The sequence below is a fragment of the Athene noctua genome, chromosome 12 (assembly GCF_965140245.1).
Source record: "Athene noctua chromosome 12, bAthNoc1.hap1.1, whole genome shotgun sequence".
Classification (NCBI taxonomy): domain Eukaryota; kingdom Metazoa; phylum Chordata; class Aves; order Strigiformes; family Strigidae; genus Athene; species Athene noctua.
The window spans coordinates 3,738,616-3,758,415 of NC_134048.1; the positions used below are offsets into that span (position 1 = coordinate 3,738,616).

The following is a 19,800-nucleotide window of genomic DNA, read 5'->3' on the forward strand; positions in this document are numbered from 1 at the left end:
ATTCTTAAAGACTGGGACAAAGTGGAGAGGGATGTCACAGAGTGAAAGCAAGCTGCTGTCTTGGCTGAGCATGTCACACAGCCAAAAATGTCTCTGCAGAGATACAGAACTGCCCAGAAATGTTTCCTCTTCTCTCCCTTGAGCAGAGCCACATCTGTTCTAACATGAGTTAGCCTTCTTCTGATGAAGGTTCTTTAAGAAAGCAGCAGAGGCATAGGAAGTAGAGACGGTGTACGTGACACTCGGGATATATGGCCAGCTCGCATTATGGGAAGTGAGCACCACCTGTTCCTAGTAAACACCAGATTGGAGCTGTGGGGCTATACAGGGACAGGAAAGAAACACGTGGCCTCCCCAAATGAGAGAAGAATGTCAGTGAGATAGAAACTGTAGTCTTAGCCCAGACCGGGTGGGATATCAATTTGTGGGCTGAGTGATGACATGTTCTGTGAGCAGGCATTTGCCCCAAATTTAGAAGACATCTCAATTTCAGACTGTTTGTACCCATCGCTCGGCATTTTGACTTTGTTCCACTTAAATATCAGTTTGGATGGTTTTACAAGCTGATCAAAGCCAACCCTTCAATTGAGTGAATTCACAAATGCCACATCTGAAAAGACAGCACTGTAAATCTCAGTGACAGACCTGTACTTCAGAGTTTTGCAGCAGAGTATCACTGACAACCTGAACAGCACTGGTGTATTGCCATCGTAACTAAAATGTTGCCTTTTAAGGGTGGAAATGGTGCAACCTTAACAACATGGCTGAGCTTTCTCAGAAGATGCCAATGCTTGCCTAAATGAAAATCCCATGAGGGGACTGCGGCTGAGAAAATGACCTCCTCTTGCAAAATGTTGCACAGAATTTTTGTGGCTGTCAATGTTAAAGAGATTAGTTTCAAACTTCTTATTTTTTTCAAGACTCTGGCATGGTCATAAGTACAACATTCCCTAAGCTATGATACTGCTTAACTTGCTCCTGAAGGTGGAATTCAGGTCCTTTTGCACTAGCCATCCAAAAGTAAGCTGTCCAATTTAAATTGGGTATCTGGGCTTTATCTGAGTTGAAGAAGCAAAGGTAATACAGCTCCAGCAGAGAGAGGGAGAAACAAATAAAATTCACTGCATCCAAAACCAGGCATTTAAGCTGGGTGGTTGGACTGCCTTCTGAGGGTGCCTGTTTCTATAGACTGTAGCAAGAACTAAATTAGTTTAGGTTGGATGGCTACTTTTTTGTTGGCTGAATTTGGAAAAGGGACACCTTACTCTGTGGATGACATCTAAGAAAAAAAAAAGTTAGGTGCTAAATTTTAGGGACCTTGTTCCTTGTAGTAAGTGCCTGAGCTCCCTGCACAGAGAAGGGGGAGAGTTAGGTACCTCTGAAAAACCTGTGTGCTGAGATCACGACTGCCTAGAGCATGCAACCTGCTCCTTTCCTGGGGTCTTGAGCCTATGACATCCACATGACACTATCTAACAATGTGTAGAAATTCAGGTGCTTTAAGAGCAATTAAGGACTTGCTGAACAAGTGCCTATTGACTGAGATTTGTATGTTTTTCAAGTCCTGTGGGAGGTAGAGGTCTATTAGCATATGAACCGTAAATGCCTCTGGAAAAGAAAAAAGTAGCTAGGTACTGTACCCTTCTGCTTCAAGCTTTCAGATAGGTGATTTTAGGCTGTGGGGTTTTTTGGTATGTAAGTCTGCCTGCGCATTTCAAACAACAGTCACTGGATAGAAAATCAAGTATTTTGAAAGACAACCTAGAAGACCTTTCCTCCCAACTAAGTATAGGATCTACTTGACTGCAGAGTCTCTGTTGCTCCAGGTTCCATTTAAAGTCTACTGAGACACTTGTATTTTGGTGAGAGTACAAGCAAATGGAAGGGGTGAAAAGTTTATCTCCCAATTCAGTATGCAGACACACAGGCAAAGAAGCATCAGGAGCTGCAAGGAGCAGCCTAGATTTGGGGTTCTGCTGCATGCATACATTTTTAAAATAGATGATTTGCTCATTGAACATGAAGACTGCCGTGTTCCTTGAGAAAAAAGCAAAGTAGCAGTCTCCAAAGTAATCCTTTGAGATATACGAGGAAATGGCCAGACCCTGTGCTTTTATGTAGGAACTCTGGTGAAAACCTGCTCTGTAGCTGTAGGGAGAAGAAAACTGTAATGTTTTAAATTAAGTGTTACAAATATAGCTGATGGATTTGTTTTATATAGATTTTCCTCTAAGTTTAATGAACAAATTTAAAGCATTCAGTAAGACCCAGAAAATAAACAAGAGTATGACTAATCTGGTTAAATGTAAAATAGCATCGAAGTGGAAAGTTTTTGTTGTGAAATTCCTGCTGGTAAGAAACAGAAGAGATATTTAAGGAAGCCTTGGAAACTAGGTGATAAGTGACATTTATCCTTGATCTGAAATGCATAAATGTACAACATTGTTAGTACAGCTGAACTGTGACCTTCCCGCCTGCCAATACAGATAAACACACGTGTTATCAGGTAAATCATGCAGAAGGGAAATTTCCTGAGGAGGCTGTTGAAGACCCACTCTAGGAAATGATGGCTATTAACTCATTAAGTTCTGTCAGTCTCTGTCTTTTTGTATGTGAGCTCTCCACATGGCTGTAAGGATAATTAGTTTCCTTTGGCTTAGTGAGTATTAAGGCGTATTAAACCGCTTAATTTATATGGTAAAAAAACATATTCAGTGGCTGGGAGAGAAACAAACAGAAATGCAAGCAAACCCCTTGAGTCTTTAAGTTGACAGAATCGTGATTCCAGTGTAGATATAATGGGTTTGTTGTGTTTGGATACATTATGTCAGATGGCTTTGTGATAAATGCTACTGACTTCATCTGGTGAGTGGATTTGTCTAGGCAGAACCAGATTAAAGGCTCAGTATCCTGTTCTGAATTAGATTTCAATAATGCAGATGTATATGTGCACCCTGTTAGATTGGCAAGATTTTCATGCAAGAGATACTGTACCTACAGCTGCTTCTCAGCTGGAGGTTTGAGGTGCCTGTACCTACTCTATCTATCTGTTCTTACATGTTACTGTATTTGTGTGGTAAAATGGATAATATAAAGTCACTGTCATTGTCTCATGTCCCATCTTTAGCCTAATATGCTCATGTTGAAATGGCATGACCACACACCATGTTGTTTGAGCTGTGCTGTGGTGGCACTGCAGTCCAGACTGTTGTATCCTGTACACTTCAAAGCAGTTTTGGGACTCTTCACTTCTACAAGGCTCTCCCCAGCCAGAGCAAGGATGATTCAAAAATGCTTTGATGTCACCTTCAGCTGTTTTTTTCCTGCCAGGAACAGGAAAAGAGCATTGGGTCTGGGCCAATGTTGTTTGGAAGGAATGTTGCATGGGCTTGTTGGAAAGGAGAAAGATTTATTTGTCAAATAGGGCTTAATTTATTCCGTACAATATGAAAGTTCACATTTTTGTATTGCTGGAAAAAGACAATTGGTTAATAATTTGGAAAAAGGCCAAGACACACAGCATTCACCTTTGTAATTTATCATCTCAGAGAAACAAAAGTGATATAAAAGGTACCTGACCAAAATACTTTATTAAGCAGAAATGAAATCTGATTCATATTGATGCATTTAGTGTGGAAGGGCTTGCTAGGACATTGCTATTGCCAACAGCAAACATGTAAAAAATTTGAAGTTGATAGTTAAGACCACAGGAAATGTACAGAAAAGCTACAACTGATAAAATAGAAGAACTTCCACATTAATAACACCTTCAAAAAAGATATTTGAGACTAGGGAGGTTGAGGTCACTAAAACAACTTCAGCAGTTCCTGAAAAGCACATAAAGTTAAATCTTCATCATTAAATACAGTCTAGGGGAAAAAGAATTGTACAGGCTATTCTAATTCTTGATTAAACATCTGATTGTAGGAGTGGTCATATCACCTCCTTTACAAAGATTCCAGGTGCCAAACATATTATACAGGTGGTGTCAGAGACAGTTCTGATGTGTCATGTATACACATTCCTTTGGCTCTGTAACATGGACGTATTGCATAAGTATGGAAAAGCTTAAAAAGGAACCATGCTTTCCAGAGGTGTTTGTTTTACTGACATGCAAGAGAAATATTGTCAAGCAGCAGAATGTGTTCTTGAGCTTTTGAACAAGGAGAGATTTAGGTCTATGTGCATGACATATGTTTTATTACATAAGATAGAAAATTGTACAAACAACATTACAGAAGATGAAAAATCATGAGAAAATAAGTACAGGAGATGCTCTTCAGTTCATGAAATGGCTGCTAAAGTTCATTACTACTACAGGGGTACAGGGCAGTCAATAGCTGAAGTTTACTGAATAGCATCTTCTGGTCTGGCAAAAAGTGGAGACCTCCCTCTAGATTGTCTACTTTGTTTTCTCTTCCTGCTCCTTTCACCAGTGGGAAACCTAGAACTTCTCTGTTTCTTCTCTTTTCTGTGCCCTTGCCTCCTCTTTCAAGGGATATGAAGTCACTCTCAGTTGGTTCTCCAGCCCTTGTTTGTAGCAGTGCAGATCTTACATCCTTTTACCCTGAACTTCTTTACCTGTTCAACTGAACAGCTCTGATGCAGAACACACAATGCTGAGACTTAATCAGATCAGTAGTACTGGCATTGTGCAGTGTTGCAAGAATTTGTGTGTGGCTAGGAGTGTTACAAGTGTGACAGGTCCTATGTTTGCAATACTGCACTTTTAGAGTGTAGATAAGTATATTTTCATCAGATTTGAGGGCATCAGATGCAGAAGTACTGAGCCTTCCCCTCATCACAGTCCTTTAAACACTTAAAATGATACACTAAAATGGATATGCTGTTCCTATTCAAAACTGGGAGTTGTCTAAATTACAAAGGTTTTTCAAAGTTTACAAAAAAGTAAAACAGCCAGGTTTTAAGCCTTTCTCTCACAGAAGAACCTAATTGGTGTTGCCTCTCATTATGCTAGAAAATTGTCCTTGTGAGATCAACATACATAAATATTTCAATCTGATTAGCTCAATCTCATCAAAATTGTTGAAATAAAATTAAAACTTGCTTCATACTGCAAGCCTAAAGCAGGGGACAGAACTTTATATTTGTCTGTCTAAAATATTGTGATCTACCTTTCTACTATATCGATTCAAAGAAGCAGGGGTTAGTCTCCAGTCTGGTGGTTTTTAGCCTTTATGTTGTGATGTTAAAGTAAGAAAAAAGAAACACTGTAGTGAGGGTTTTCCCAGTTTGAGAACTCACTGCAGTATTATTTACTTCTGAACCATTCTTGACAGCTTAGCACAAATTTGACACCAGCCCTTTCTGATGTCCCAATTAGAAAAACTTTACAACTCTCTTACAGAGTGACTCCATTTCCTGGCAAAAGGGAACAGGTTGTCAGAGTATCACCTTGAAGAAGACTATGAATGTTTCTGAGACCAGATTCTGCACCCTGGTTGAAGGAATCCTTTGATATCCACCCAGACAATTCAGTTCACTCCTGGTTTTGCTCTAGGGCCGTGTCTGCTGATCAGCCACATTACATACATACATACTATATACATACATGCTAGCTGGCTCTCAGGTTTCTCTCTGGGATCCACCAACTCATTCCTCCATGAGGAATCCTGGATGAAGATACAGGATGATTTGCTAAGATATCCAGCATGGATGTGCACACTGCCAAGGCTGACTCCCCCTGCCCTGGACACTCCTCTAACCCTGTCCCACAAGACCTGACAGCCTCAAACATACCCTTGTGCCACGCAATACACATGCTTGTGTTTTGTGCTATAAAACACTACAGTGGGCTGCATTGTGGTCATCTCTTATTCTGTGCACTTCAAATTCGAAAGAAAAATAAGCAACTATATTTCAAGGCACTGGGACCCAGAGCATGTTAGGCCCAGCAGTCAGTGCATACTAGCCTGGACAAGAACCAGTCAATAACATCCAGATGAGCAGCCAGACAACCAAGTGTCAATGTAAAGCCAGGCTAAAGCCATAGCTTTCAAATACAAAGCTGATACCCACTGAGTGCTTGTATTTAATGATGCTTTAAGCTTTTCTTCCTGTTTTGACTTTTTCAGAACCTGAGGCGGGAGAGGTGTCCCCCCCAGTGGGAGCTGGTGTGAACAGCAACAGCTGGACCTTTAAATTTGGACCGGGCAATCCCAAACAAGGTGGTCCTGGTGAGTTGCCAGACAAATTCATTATCCCAGGATCTCCTGCAATCATCTCCATCCGGCAGGAACCACCAAACAGCCAAATTGACAAAAGTGACTTCATAACCTTTGGCAAGAAGGAAGAGACCAAGAAAAAGAAGAAAAAGAAGAAGGGAAACAAGACTCAGGAGAAAAAAGAAAAGGGCAACAGCACCACTGAGAACAGTGACCAGTGAGGGGTTTATACTGAAAGAACCCACCTAGCCAGTTTTTGTAATAATGGCAGATTTCTCCTATGTAGCAACTCCCAACTTCTTCCTACTCTTAACAAATTTCCTGTATGTACAGACTTGAGAAAATCAGCAGGAAGTTCACAGTGTCTGTCTAAATTGCTTAACAGGTTTTGTCTTGAAAGCTTTATTAAGTCTGGTGTTAACTCTTTTTCTCCACTCTGGCTTGTTTTCAGAATCTAAAAAGCAGACACAAGTTTCCTTTCTCCTACGCCGAAAAGGAGAATCTTCACAGTACAGCCAGTGAGAGGTTGGACTCTGCACTGTGGTTCCTGTGTTCCTGTCTTGATGACACTTACAGGACAGGTTTAACATTTTTAATGTTGTGCACCCTCTATCTGATTGGAAATATTTGTGTGCAGATGTCAGCTAGGTGATATGAGATCAGATTATAAAATGCAAGAAGAGCTGGTAAATATGCAACAGAGGAAACACCTAATGAACACGAATGTTCAAAGATGTTCAGGCTGGGGAGGAAATGTCTGAAAGGAGATGACCAGACTTTTCAAATCTTGAGAAGTCACTGTGTGGAAATACTGAGTCCTATACATGACGTATTGTACACACTCCTGCAAATAAAACCTCACATTTACAGCTCTTTAAGATACCGTAAATTTTATCTCTTATCAAGCAAGCCATTGGGAATATTGTCCCTTAAAGCCCTGCATTACCCTGGCAAGGCTAGCCCTCTGAGTGTAAAAGGGCTGGGCTGACATCCCAGGAATGTAACTGACTGTGATGCTCTGTGTCCCTATTTCCACTCTAACATTATTTTGCACATTATATCTCTGAAAAGGTCAGAGTTTTTCCATGACACTTATGCAAAAGAGAGAAAAAAGAAATGCTAACTATGCTATTTGTTATTTGAGATATTTATTTATAAAGAAATATAGCTGTAAATGTTAAAGAAATATGATGCCCTTTAACCCAAACAGAAGTCAATCTAGAGCCATTATAAATTACAATTGCTGCTATTAAAGTGCTTTAGAAAAATTGCCTGAAACATCTGTATTATATCGGCCACTTGCCAATAACAGCTTTATTCTGTCGGGTGATTTGGGGGCTGCCTCTTGCATGTATTAATAAATACAGGAATATCTTATCTTTTTTTTCTGTATTAATCTGCACTTTGAATACACCTTTGCAAACAAACTGTCCTAATATGAAGAAGCAGAAGCAAACTCCTCACACAAATGGATTTACTAACTTGCTAGCTCTGTGCAGTACCTTGGTGTTACCTCCCACACAACCTTTTCTGATTTTAGTTTTACTTTTCTATAAGATTATGAATTTCTGACCCTACTAACACTCATTATGTAAAATTCAAGTACTGTATGTATGCTGTATGCTCTTATAAGAATCCTGAAATATTTATTCTGTGCTTGTGTATGTGAATGTCAATGCAACTATTATTAGAGTGGACTTTAAGCTTTACCGTTGAATGTAAATTCATTATTTCTTTTTTGTACACTTGTGAAAAAGTGGAGTAGTGTTAATTTTTTAAGCCACTGTTGATTATCAGTTTTTTGTGTATGAAACACAAGTAAAATATCTTTCTTAAATCAAGCCATGCATGCATTTTGGGATTTATTGGTCGGAATATGTGAAGCTAAAGCTCTGTGAATTACTAAACGTAAGGGTATAAATGGAGTAATGAATGTGGCTGAGGATGTTGCTATAAAACCAATACATGTATTTTTAAATAGAATATAGCTGATGAGGGAATTCCAAGGAGTTTTCTACATTATTGTACATTCACAGAATAAAGCTCAAGTGTTGTATTAATTGGAACTGTGTAAGAAACTACATAGCTCTAAAATATCTAACAGACCCTTTAATCTAGGATCAAAGAGAACAACTGGATTTCTTGAGACATATCCTGGATGGTTTATGTTTCCAAACTACTGACAGAGCAGAATAGGACAATTTCTATTCATTTTTAAGAACCTTCAGCAAGTCTTAAAACATCACAGAAGGTAAAGCTCTAATAAAAGAATTCATATCTCAAAGCATAAACCACCAATGGCCTCGTGTGGTCTATTTAGAGTTTTATTTTTCTACCAGTCTTGTTTTACTGGCAATGAAAAAGATGCTACTTGAGAAAAAATCCTTGATTCAATTTTAAAGGCTAGCCAAGAGGGAAAAACCTTAAGATTTGGACAGGGAGCCATTCTTTTAAGTAAGTGTGTCATGCAAGTGTATTTAGGCTTATTTTTTTATTTGGTGACTAATCCAACAGTTTCCAAAATGTTCATAAACTGGAGTTACAGGGGTAACTTAAACACACAGAAGGATCCTGTTGTTTTGTACTCATCATAAAGAGGTTCTCCTCAATGCCTCTGGCAAAAAATCCAGCACAAAGATTTAATTTTTACAGGAATCTTTAACATTTGATTGTTTCTAGATTTTAATTGATTTTTTTTTTTTCCTTCTGAGTGCTCACATTTTCCTCTATACAGGCCAATTTGATTCATTACTTTTTCATCAGTGGTCATACACAGCTGGTTTTCCAATGCTTACTTCTATCAGAATGAACCAAGAGCTGCAGTATGTCTCTGATTTGCCTGTTTTAACATAAAATTACATTTGCCAGTGCTGGCTTTGTTTCAGGTGCTTACTACAGAAGGACTTCCATGACTTGGTAGACAAACAGAATACCTGAAGATAAGCATTCCAATATGGCAATCTGATAGAAAAGAGAAAAAACTCTCAGAGGAGAGGAGATACTTTTGCTGGAATGGTTTAAAAAGAGGCTGGATTGCGCTAGCAGAATTCACTGTGTTTTCAGAAGACTGAATAAGGCATCTCCCCAGATTTTTAAAAGATTTTTGTGTATTTTAACCCTCCAGTGCAACTGAAATATTGAGATGTCTTATGTGAAATTTTAATATTTCAAAAATAGTATACAAATTGTACCATTGACATCCTTGATTTTGGATGTCCAGAAAAGGAGAAATCCTTGTAATTAAGTATTTCTGGAGGATCAGGGAAGGGGCAGAATTTGCACATTCTGCCACAGTTTTAGTGGCTACTGTTCAAATACCACACAACAATGGGAACTGGGAATCAGAGATGGCCAAGACCAACAAGAATCAAAGAGCAAAAGTTTCTTTTATCCTCTGACAATGAAGTGAGCAAGTCAAAATACAATGCAGAATTTTATAACAAGGAAATTACAGTTTTGGGCCACTTTACCTCTTGAAGAATTTATTTCTCTCATAGTGAGCATATTGTCTTTAGAAGTCTGGGTTTTATGCATACAAGATCAGTGACCAAAACTATTGGGCTTTTATAACAGGCCTGAGTTACGTTGTATATTAATTACAACCTGTCATTAAAAAGATATTTCATTTTACTTTATGCTTCTAAGACTTAGTCTTGTGCAGTTTCTTTCTGCTCAGTATATGGGTCATTGCACATCAGAGGAGGGGGATCCAATTAAAGTTTACCAATGATCTTACATAAGGGGAATAAGAGACCCCAAAATGTGTTTCCCAGATTTCATATATGAAAATCCATTATAGAATTAATTGCAGCCAGCTTTGATATCTTTTAGGATCCCATTTTATTTCCCCTTCTTCTGCTGTCATCTGACATGTTTCAAGAACTGCTTCCATTTTTGGAAAAAGCTGCTACACCGTTAATTGACTTTCTCCCCAGGAGAAATGCGAGTAATCTAACCATTATAGAACAGTACTTAGTAGTACAGGATACAGTGACTACAATTTCTATAGGATACATAATTCATGTTGGATGGTAAAAAACTTAGATCTGCCCATTCTGGGGCTTAACAGTCTTGAGATTCCAATGAATAGCATTACCTCCAGGAAACTTCATTTTATTAGCTCTCTAATCTATACGTAACATATTTAGGTACAAAATGAGTCCATGATTCTTTCTGCTTTATGCTACCATACACTTCAGTTAGAGCTTCCTGTGTTTCTAAAATCATCTGTTCTCAAACTGTAATTACATTCTTAAAATGCAAAGTCAATTATTGTCTTTCTTTTACACAATAGGCCTCACTTACTTTAATTCGGGTTATAGCCAAGTTTGTGTCAACAACTGGGTACAATAAACTATGCACAATCTTCCTTCCTTTTACTATTCTCCCATAGCAGCATTTTCTGGATCTCTTGTAAGATGAGTATTAAGAAAGGAGCTGAGCCATGACCCTCATTTGAGTCCTAAAGAATTAGTAGGTTCCTCAGTTTTGCTGTTATTTAATTGTTTGGAAACTGCTGGCTGTTTCTTGACACAGACACTTTTTTTTAAGACAGTGCCAAGAGTCCCATGTTCTGTTAAGGCTCCTGTAAATATCCAGAAGTATCACTTTGATGAAAAGTTTGGCTTTGATGAGTAAATGTACACTGAAGTCCTTTGGTTTCTTTGCTTCTTCCTTCACATGTCTCTGAAAGAGAAATGAGTGAACAGCTCAACAGCATTTTGATATCATCACACACAGTTTAATCTGCATGAAGCAAATATAGGCTTTGAAAACCATAGGACAGGCTGAGGACTCCAAGCAGTGCAATAATAAATTGTGTATATGAAGGACTTGATATCATGGCTGGGATATATTAGGCTCTATATGATACTCACAGATGACTGAGTGGTTGGCTTTGTGCACTGCTCACACAACTGGCCTTACCAAGAGTGCATAGAATAGCTGTAACAAAATAAATGCTTTATCACATTTAATGACCTTGTGCAGCTGAAACCAGCATGCTAGAAAATCAATATTGCTAGCATATAAATTAATTTTCCATTAGCTCTTGGTATGGTGGTGCTGTACTCTGCCTTCCTGAGTTCTTCCTCCTCTATGGCCTCCATCCCTCACTAGAGGATCCAGTGATACTGCTCTGCAATTGCAGATGGGGAGTGTATGTGTGTGTGTGTGTGTGTGTGTGTGTGTGTGTGTACTTATGTACATGCACAAGCATTTATATATATAAAAATCTGAGACCTGGTTATGTTGTTATACAGAATAGTGCAACACCTACTATCACTGGTAATATGACTTAGATAAAGCCTATTATGCAAACCTATTAAATTTTTCAAGGTGATGCTACAACGTTATGCACCTACTTCTAGAATGTGTGTAGTTCAGATGCCTTTGGCTGGCTTAGAGAACTGATGAAAGGAATCCTTTAGCATGAAGTACCAGAGAATTACTTCTTGACACATGGTGAGAAAAGCATATCTTACACTGCACTGTGGAGTCCCTTTCATATCCCAGGACTGCCTCCATGCAGTCACTCTGACACAGGTTTTAACATTAAAAGATAACAGACATGTAGTGAGGTAAACAGCTCTCAGAAGCCACACAGCTTGGCAAATATTAGAAATGTTTGCCTGCCAGAGGTGCCCAGAGCTATGTAACTGAAAAAAAAGACAGTAAATAACATTTAAGAACTGATGCTTGGAGCATATTATAAAACAGATGTGCTAGGTTTGAAAACTCAATTTTAAAACCAGAACCCTGAGAAAGAATTGGAGGTATTAAGCTGGCCTTCATACCAAGAAGAGCAGCCATAATCTGTTGTCACTCCCATCACTCAACTCACTTGTTCCTCAACATAATGAGGTCTATTATGGTGGGAGCAGTGGAACATAGCACAAAGAGATTTTCCACCCCATGTATGCTGTCAGGTGGGAAATTTTAGGCATACCAAGGCATACCAGTGCACATAAATAGGGTGCTGGGCACACCTATGGTGCTTTGTGTTAGGTGAAGGATGAAAGCCCATCTCACCAATGCACCATTCCAGAAGGAATAATATCTGAATCTCCTACCAATGCAAGACCCTGAAGGGCTACCCTGCAGGCTCAGCAGTGGTTATTGCATCAGTGCTGGGGCATTACACCTGATTTTAGGCTTCAGCACTGAGAGGGGATAACATCAGAGCTGGTCCTAGCAGCCCTCTTCTAGCTCTCTTGGTGATATTTTATGGAAGGTTCAAGTGTCTTGGCACTCCTTGAGAAGCACTGAGGAGAATTAGAATGTCCTTACCCATTAATTACAGGAATGGCTCCACACAAGAAGTCTGACAAGACATAACAGTAATTACAGCCACCCCAGACTTTTAATCCTACAATAGTATTCCTGTTAGATAAATCCTTGAGCTTTTCTAGCACTTGAATCCCAGTCAGCACAGCCTCAGTAGGAAAAAAGTGTGTAATTCTGAGGGAAACTAGACTGAAAATGTAGTTGTAATCCTAAATTGTAACTAAGCCCCCAGTGTATCATAGCCCTCCTTTAGGAAAATATGAATCATTCTGTACCCTGAAGAAATTCCTTCTGTCCGTGTTTAAAGACTCCTGCCTCAAGTCTCTCTACCTGTGAAATGGTGTGCTAAGCAGCTACAATTCTCTACACGAGGGTTTATGGCTTTTCACACATCACCACCCCCACCTCCAGATTATGTTCGCTGCCAAAGTCACCATTACTGACAGGTGTTTACCTTCCTCATCATCACCTATGGTGCCAACAGCCTTAGGCTCAGTCTTATTCCCGTGGGCTTGCACAGGAAGCTCAGGCCCTGCCTAGATCAGCTATGCCAGCCTGGCCTTTCACAGATGCTCTGAACCCCAGCTGTGGGCAGGTTCAGCTGGCATCAGGGCTGTGTGGTGACACATGAAGGGCCTTCGCTGAATTTGCTCTCAACCCCCCTACCTTGCAGTGCGGAAATTACCTAGAGTGCAGGCTTTACCTCACATTAACTAAAGCCTGCCTAAACCCATGACAGTCTGCTTATCTTAGATGCCTAAAAGGACATTTAAGAAAGTGATACACAAAGCTCCTTATGGGTGTTTACCCGGTAAAGAGGAGCTGCCTAACCCCAAGGGTGTATAAATTGTGTTAGACCAGCTACTTGTAGCCTCGGAAATTTCTTTGTAGGACTGAATTTAAGCTGTCACCAAGCATCACAAAAGTTACCTTGATCTTTCCAAAGCCACATGTAACAATCTCTTGTTAATCTACTTAATGCAGTTGCAATATAAATGCAATCCTGAAGATAAACTGCATCTTACCCTGAAGGGTGACTGCATTGAGAACTGGCAGGCGCAAGTACCTCCCTCTGTTCTCAGGGAGTAAAAGGCAAAGAAAGGTGAAACTAGTTATATTTTATCTTCAGGCTGCCTTCACACACCAAGGGGAGGTCTCAGCTGGCCCCACAGGGTCAGATTTTGGCTATCAGCACAAGCAAGGAAACATTTATTAGCCAGAAAGTAGTGGGAGTGTTATGTGGATGCATTTTTCCACATTAGAAGATGCCAGAGATCCAGTGTGACAGGTCAAGCCAGGGCACTAAATGCACTTACTTTCAGTCAGAAGGAGGGGCTATTCCACCTATAGATCTTGCTAATGGCCCCCTGGGTCAAGCAAGCTTTCACAAATGGACAGCCTGTATCATCTGCAGAGCTGTCAAATACGCTGTTTGTCTGAGAGCAGGAACTGCTGACCTGTGAGTTATAAAGTTCCAGTTGTTTCTACCTAAGAAAAAATTAAAATTCCTGTCAAGTATGTTTACTTAGGACCTTATTGTGCACTGCTGAGCTCCGCCTGTGAACCGGCCAAGCCAAGTTATATAGGTGCTGGCATTCATCAATATGCAAACAGGCTAAAATAAAGCAACTTGCAAGTAACAGCACATTGCAGTGCTATAATGCCAAAGCCTTCACAACCCAATCAATATCGATGGTGCAATTAGTTCTGCATCGATTAACTTACAAAGTGAAACCCCTGCAGCAAGTGAGTTTTGTGGTGAAGCGCTCGCTGCCACAGTGGCTACCGGAATCGTGCGTCTCTATAAAATAATACTCAGGTCACAGGCAAACTGCAGGTGTAAATATGTGCAACCCAAATGCTACATTGTGTGATGAGCACTTAAGGGTGGCTGCACAGCCCACAGGGTAGACTCAGGAAAATTTTTGTTATGCTAAGTCTTGTTTCTCCACAACATAGAGGTATGTACTAAAAACTCTTAACCTCAGACGCTCTTGTCCATGCTCCCTGACTTGACTCTGCAAGGTAATCTGTGGTCTCATCCTCAAACTCCGTTGACCAGAATCCCAGGCCTCCCCTGGCATGTGTAGGCAACAGCTACACATCCAGGGACAATCCTAGCTGATATATTGATCAAAAACTCCCTATGGAACTGGTTTGCTGACTAGTCCTAAGCCCTTTTGACTTTGTGGCTGTTATGGATATAATTCCTCTAGTCAGACACATGATCTACATTCCTGATCATGTAAGATGGTGTGGTACAGCGTATGTGTCTCAGTTGCTCTCCATCTTCCAGACCAGCTTAGGTTAGTCTGTGTAACTGATCTGTCTCATCTTCTATTCTGCCATCTTCATGTATGTGCCATCCACATGTATGTGCCATCTGCATGTTTTTCCTTAGGTAATTTTATATCTTCTTCTACATTATTAATTTAGCAGTATTTGGTGAAGAAATCCCCTGGAGATACACAGAAGATCCCAAGAGAAAGATTTACACTTACTTGCTGCATTCTGTCTGTTAAAAGACATTTAGTAGCCAGTTCACAGCTTTATTATATATAATTACTGTTGTGTAAAACTAAGGCACAAAAATTGATCAAGTTTTTTGTTTGCACAGATTTCTCTATAAATCAGGCCAATGATCCATTAAAAATTTGTACTGCATTTATTTGACAAGACCCATTCTTCATAAAACTATAAATTTAGTCTTTACTGTTTGCATACTGTACCAGTCTTTCCTTAATTTTTCCTGGCACAAATTTCAGGCCCATTGTCCTGTAATTTTCTAGCTCTTGCTATTTGACCTGTTTCACTGGTCTCTCTCTGGAGTTCCAAGAGGTGTGTTAAAATAAACAATCGCTGAAGAGACCTGAGCCAATTCCTGTCTTGTTCTTGAATGAAGATACCTATCTCACCCACGATGAGCTCCAGGTTCACTTACACATTCAAAAATGTAAATGCATGTAAACAGATCCTCACTTGTTGCACTCTAGTATTTTGTCTGCTTTGACTGTCATCACAGCAGAGTGTTATTTTATTCTTAGCATAGTAGAACAACAATTTCAGGTGAAGCTTCTGGGCCAATACTTTAATAAAATAACAATTGCTAGTGAAAATCCATGCGCATTAGAGAGCTGTCTAGAAATGTTCTCATTTCTTACAGTCATTTTTGGCAGATACTTATCTAGCAATTTCTCATCCCTTTCAAGGCTCTGTACAATGAAGCACTCAGCTTCTCAGAGCTTGTTTCTTATCTCATAAATAGTTACCCTTATATTGACAGTGGGGTGTACTGAAGCTAGGATTCTAATGAAATGTTTCACTCAGGCCACAGTGAAGTGTGATATTTAATGGAACATCTCTGCCAAATGCAGTTTAGTGGAGGATAGAGAAATGTCACAAATCTAACTGTCAAGGCCATGTACATGCTGCTGCAAACTGCGTTCTAAATCTATTTTCAAGTGTCTCATTCTCCAGTCCCTATTGAGAAAAACAAGAAAGTTTGCAGTGGTTTAATTTTCAATTGCTCACATAGTCAATACAGTTCTTTTGAACTGTTTGCTTTGATATGAAATTACATACATGACACACTTTTCCTTTTTTTCTCAAGAGTCCTGATCATCCTATTCACAGAAAATAGTCTCATAGGAAGTGTCAAAAGTTATTAGAGAAGAATTGGAGCTTTTGACACATTAAAAGGTGTGGGCGTGAGTTGTAGATAAGGGAGTTTTTCTGTAAAAGTGAAGAGAAATTAAAGAGTTTTGATTTTTGAACTATGAACATTTCATTTCACCATTTTCAGCTGTTTGAGATGTGGCAGTTCACATTTCTCTGGATGACTGTTGACTTAGGACAATCCCTTCAAAATTTAGACATGCTGTCAAGATCGTCTTCTGTATGATGAGAACAAGCAAGAAATAACAGAAATAAACTAGGAATTTTGATCATGTAGTGGGCAAACAGCACAAAGTATTTCCTCAGCCTCTAGCTTTTAACAGTAATGAAATGTAACGTGCTATGCTAAAAGCTGGGGGCAAGTCTGCCTTGGCTGGCACATTTTGAAAACAGTGCATTATTGCATACACTGCTTTTCTCAGTCACTACAAGACATTTTCTGCCACAATTGCATAGATGGGTTTCTTCCTCAAATATGTGCAGCAAGGTCTTTGTGATCATATCACTGCTTTTTTTTTTTTTTTTTTTTTTTTTTTTTTCCCTGCTAATACAAGATCTCTGTAACTCGCTATGAGCATGGCTAAGAAAAGGCACACATAGACTCAAGGCATTAACAGGCACTATTTCTTTTCCACTTGAGCAGCATTAATAACAGAGCATCTGTTCTTCGTATGTTTCTGCTGTGGGCAATGACCACACCAGATCCTACAAAGAAATGAGTGCATGAGCATAGTGCTCTTAGAGAAATGGTCCAGAACTCACAATTTTAGATAGTTGACTGCTTAAGAAGTCTGGCACTGTTGGAAAATATCTGGTAGTCCCATTCAACATACACTGCAGGGTATATTATGTGAGAGATCCCATCCTGAACAATGAAACCATTTTATACACATTTAAACTTTTTTTTTTTTTTTTGTCCAGAACAGCTGATCTGGAAATCGAATATTATTGGGAGATGAAGCATTGCTCAGCTGGACTTATTGTTTTGATTTTGTTTAGTTTCTTCATTTTGTGACTTTAAAATTCAATCCTTTAATGCTTTATCTAATGCACTTCTCACTTGTATTTTTTTAAAAAGATTATGCATTATTTTACAAAAGATTTTTGCATTTAACATGTAGCTGAGCTCCTTTTAATGCACAGCTTAATATATTTCAGACTAGGAAAGAAGGTTATTCCATGTCAAAACCCTGAGGATAGAAGAAGTTGAAAAAATGGTTTTAACAAAAATGTAAAATAATAATTGGTCACAGAAAAAGGAGAGAAGAAAACTCCTGCTGAAGAGTGTTTGGAGGTTCCACATCTTAAGTACCCAATAGCTCAAATCTTATTATTTCTGTATAGGATAGCAGTATTTTTGGCTATGACTTTGAAGTTCTGATTGATTTTTGAATCCTGTGAGAATGATTTTTCAAACTTGTGAAGATCAACTTCTAACATGTGAAAATTGAAATTAATGACAAAGACTGTCTTGGGCCACATAATACTTATTTGTAGTTCTATCAATGGGAAGTTGAACTTCAAACATTGATATCCTCCAAAATAGATAAGGATAGGCAAGATTTGCTCACAAGCTTTCACCTCTGTAATGGGAGCTTCCTGATATTTGCTGTTCTGAAACCTTTATATCTCTACAGACTGTTACTTCCAGCCCTGCAGTCTATACCAGGCTCTGGGACAGTGCCTTCACTTCTGCACCCAAAGTCCTTTAACCCCCTGGGCCTTACACTAGCACTCTGCAAATATATGTTGGGTCTGATAGGTTGGATTTGTGGTGGGACACTGATGGGTTAATTGGCTTTCCTTAGTCTAAAGGTGCTAGAGACCACATCACTCAGTAGATAACAATAGAATGCAGCAGTCATCTAAACAACTAATAAACATTACTCAAGGATGGGCAGCACAAAGCCTGATGGGCAATTAGCTCTGCAATATCTGCTCCTCATCAAAGCCTGCTCCAATCAACACTATAAGCTTGAACAGTGACCATGTGGAGACTGAGTGGGACCTGATGAAACCATATTGTTACAGTTGGGACAGTATTTGGGGTTTCCTTGTTGCATTAGAGGTGTTCTTTCAGTTGCTAGGAGAGTTTTCCTTTTCTGTTTTCTGCTCTCTTTTTTTTTTTTTTTTTCTTAATTGACTTTTGCACAGTGATGACTTTTTCTATTAGAGTTGATGTGTGGTATCAGCTGTGGATCCTTTGAGCAAATCTGTATACATAAGCCTGCATCCTTATTTTCTGTGCTACAAGCCTAAACTCCTAATTTATTAAGTGTTGGGGTGGGAGGGTTATTGTATTAAATATGAGGAGCATGCTTAAACACCTTCCTTTCTCTTCTCTCCTTTTTCCAGTAAATGAGTCACATCATTAATCTGTTTGCTCCTTTTATAAGACAGAGCTTCTTGTAATCATTATCGTACTGAAATCACTGGGAGAGAGAGAAGGAAGAAAATAAAATATCTCCTGTGATATTCAACTCCCTAGTTATCATTCCATACTGGCAATGTCAGAGAAAGACATGATTTCAGAAAGGGTCCCAACTCTGAATCAGTCTCTGGAGTATCAGCTACTCTCAGGCCTTAACTTGTAATCTCAGTCCTAACAGACTGTGCATTTCATGTTGTGAGACAGTGAGCGAGCTGGAGGTGTGTCTCCACCTCTTGCTTTTTAACAAGTAGCAGCTCTTGACTGCAACAGAGTTCTTGCATTTGAAGTCTATATTTTGACTAGGGGAAAAAGGAATTTAGAAGAAGAAAAAAACTGTTTTCACCCAAGCTTACTAAGATTTAAAGAAATGTATAATTTAATTTTTCTTGTTCTCCTTAAGTCTAGTAACAACATTGCAAAGAAAACACATCAGGTCAAGAAGCACAGGGGCTGGAGGATAACTGCAAAGACAGTGGGATAAACAGCTGCGCAACATGTGCTTTGAATTGATACCAATTAATTAAAATGTTTCAGGTTAAGAAACATTTGGTTTGATTCAGCCTATGAAAGATACAAATTGCTTGTTCCATTCTCTTAAAGGCCATAAGGGAGGCTGAGGTGAAAGAGGAAACAAAATGTTAGTTTTAAGAATAATGAAGTCACCAAGATATTTGTGGTTTTCACAGGTAATGGCTCTTTCAAAAAAGAGGGGAAAATTTTGTTTCTGTGTCACCTCAAACTGATTGTTGTTTCAAAATCTGGTAGTACTTCTGCCTCAAAAAGGGACTAGATATTACATAGGTGTGGTAAGCAGTTAAAAACAACCCAGTAGTTCCTATAGTTGAAAATAATTATAGAAGTATGATTTTGTGAAAGCCTGATTTCTTCTTTCCAATTGTAGGCATCTGAAAGTGGAATAGTTATTCAAAGCTGCTTTTTTGTTTATTTAATGCCATAAGTTTATTCAAAGCCACTTATCCTGTCTGCCTCTACAATCAACAAAGAAAAGCAGCATTCCTGGAGGGCAACTCCTATGAGTACTTTTAGAAATTAATTATCACTTGGAGATGCTCCTTCTTCTCTTTTAAAGGATCAAAGTCCTTTTTCGTTTCCCTTTTCAGAAGGGAGGGTGTGTGTGGAAGAATACTTCAGATCAAGTAACCAACTGGCTAAAGTCATGCAATAAACATCTCAAGAAACCGATAAAATTCTGACTGAGATTCA

The 19,800-nt window shown here is 39.1% G+C and overlaps 1 protein-coding gene across 6 annotated transcripts in view; it reads left to right on the top strand.

Moving 5' to 3' along the window:
* Window positions 1-8,026, top strand: part of LOC141965032 (protocadherin alpha-C2-like) — a 106,354-nt gene extending 98,328 nt beyond the window's left edge. For 5 of the 6 annotated variants that reach the window (XM_074916099.1, XM_074916098.1, XM_074916101.1 and 2 more), the window contains one exon: window positions 6,096-8,026. In XM_074916099.1, the coding sequence (XP_074772200.1) occupies window positions 6,096-6,406 (311 nt within the window). In that variant the 3' untranslated portion in view covers window positions 6,407-8,026. The remainder of the gene's footprint in view (window positions 1-6,095) is intronic. The other variant, XM_074916100.1, reaches the window with a different exon arrangement.
* Window positions 8,027-19,800: the final 11,774 nt, after the last annotated feature.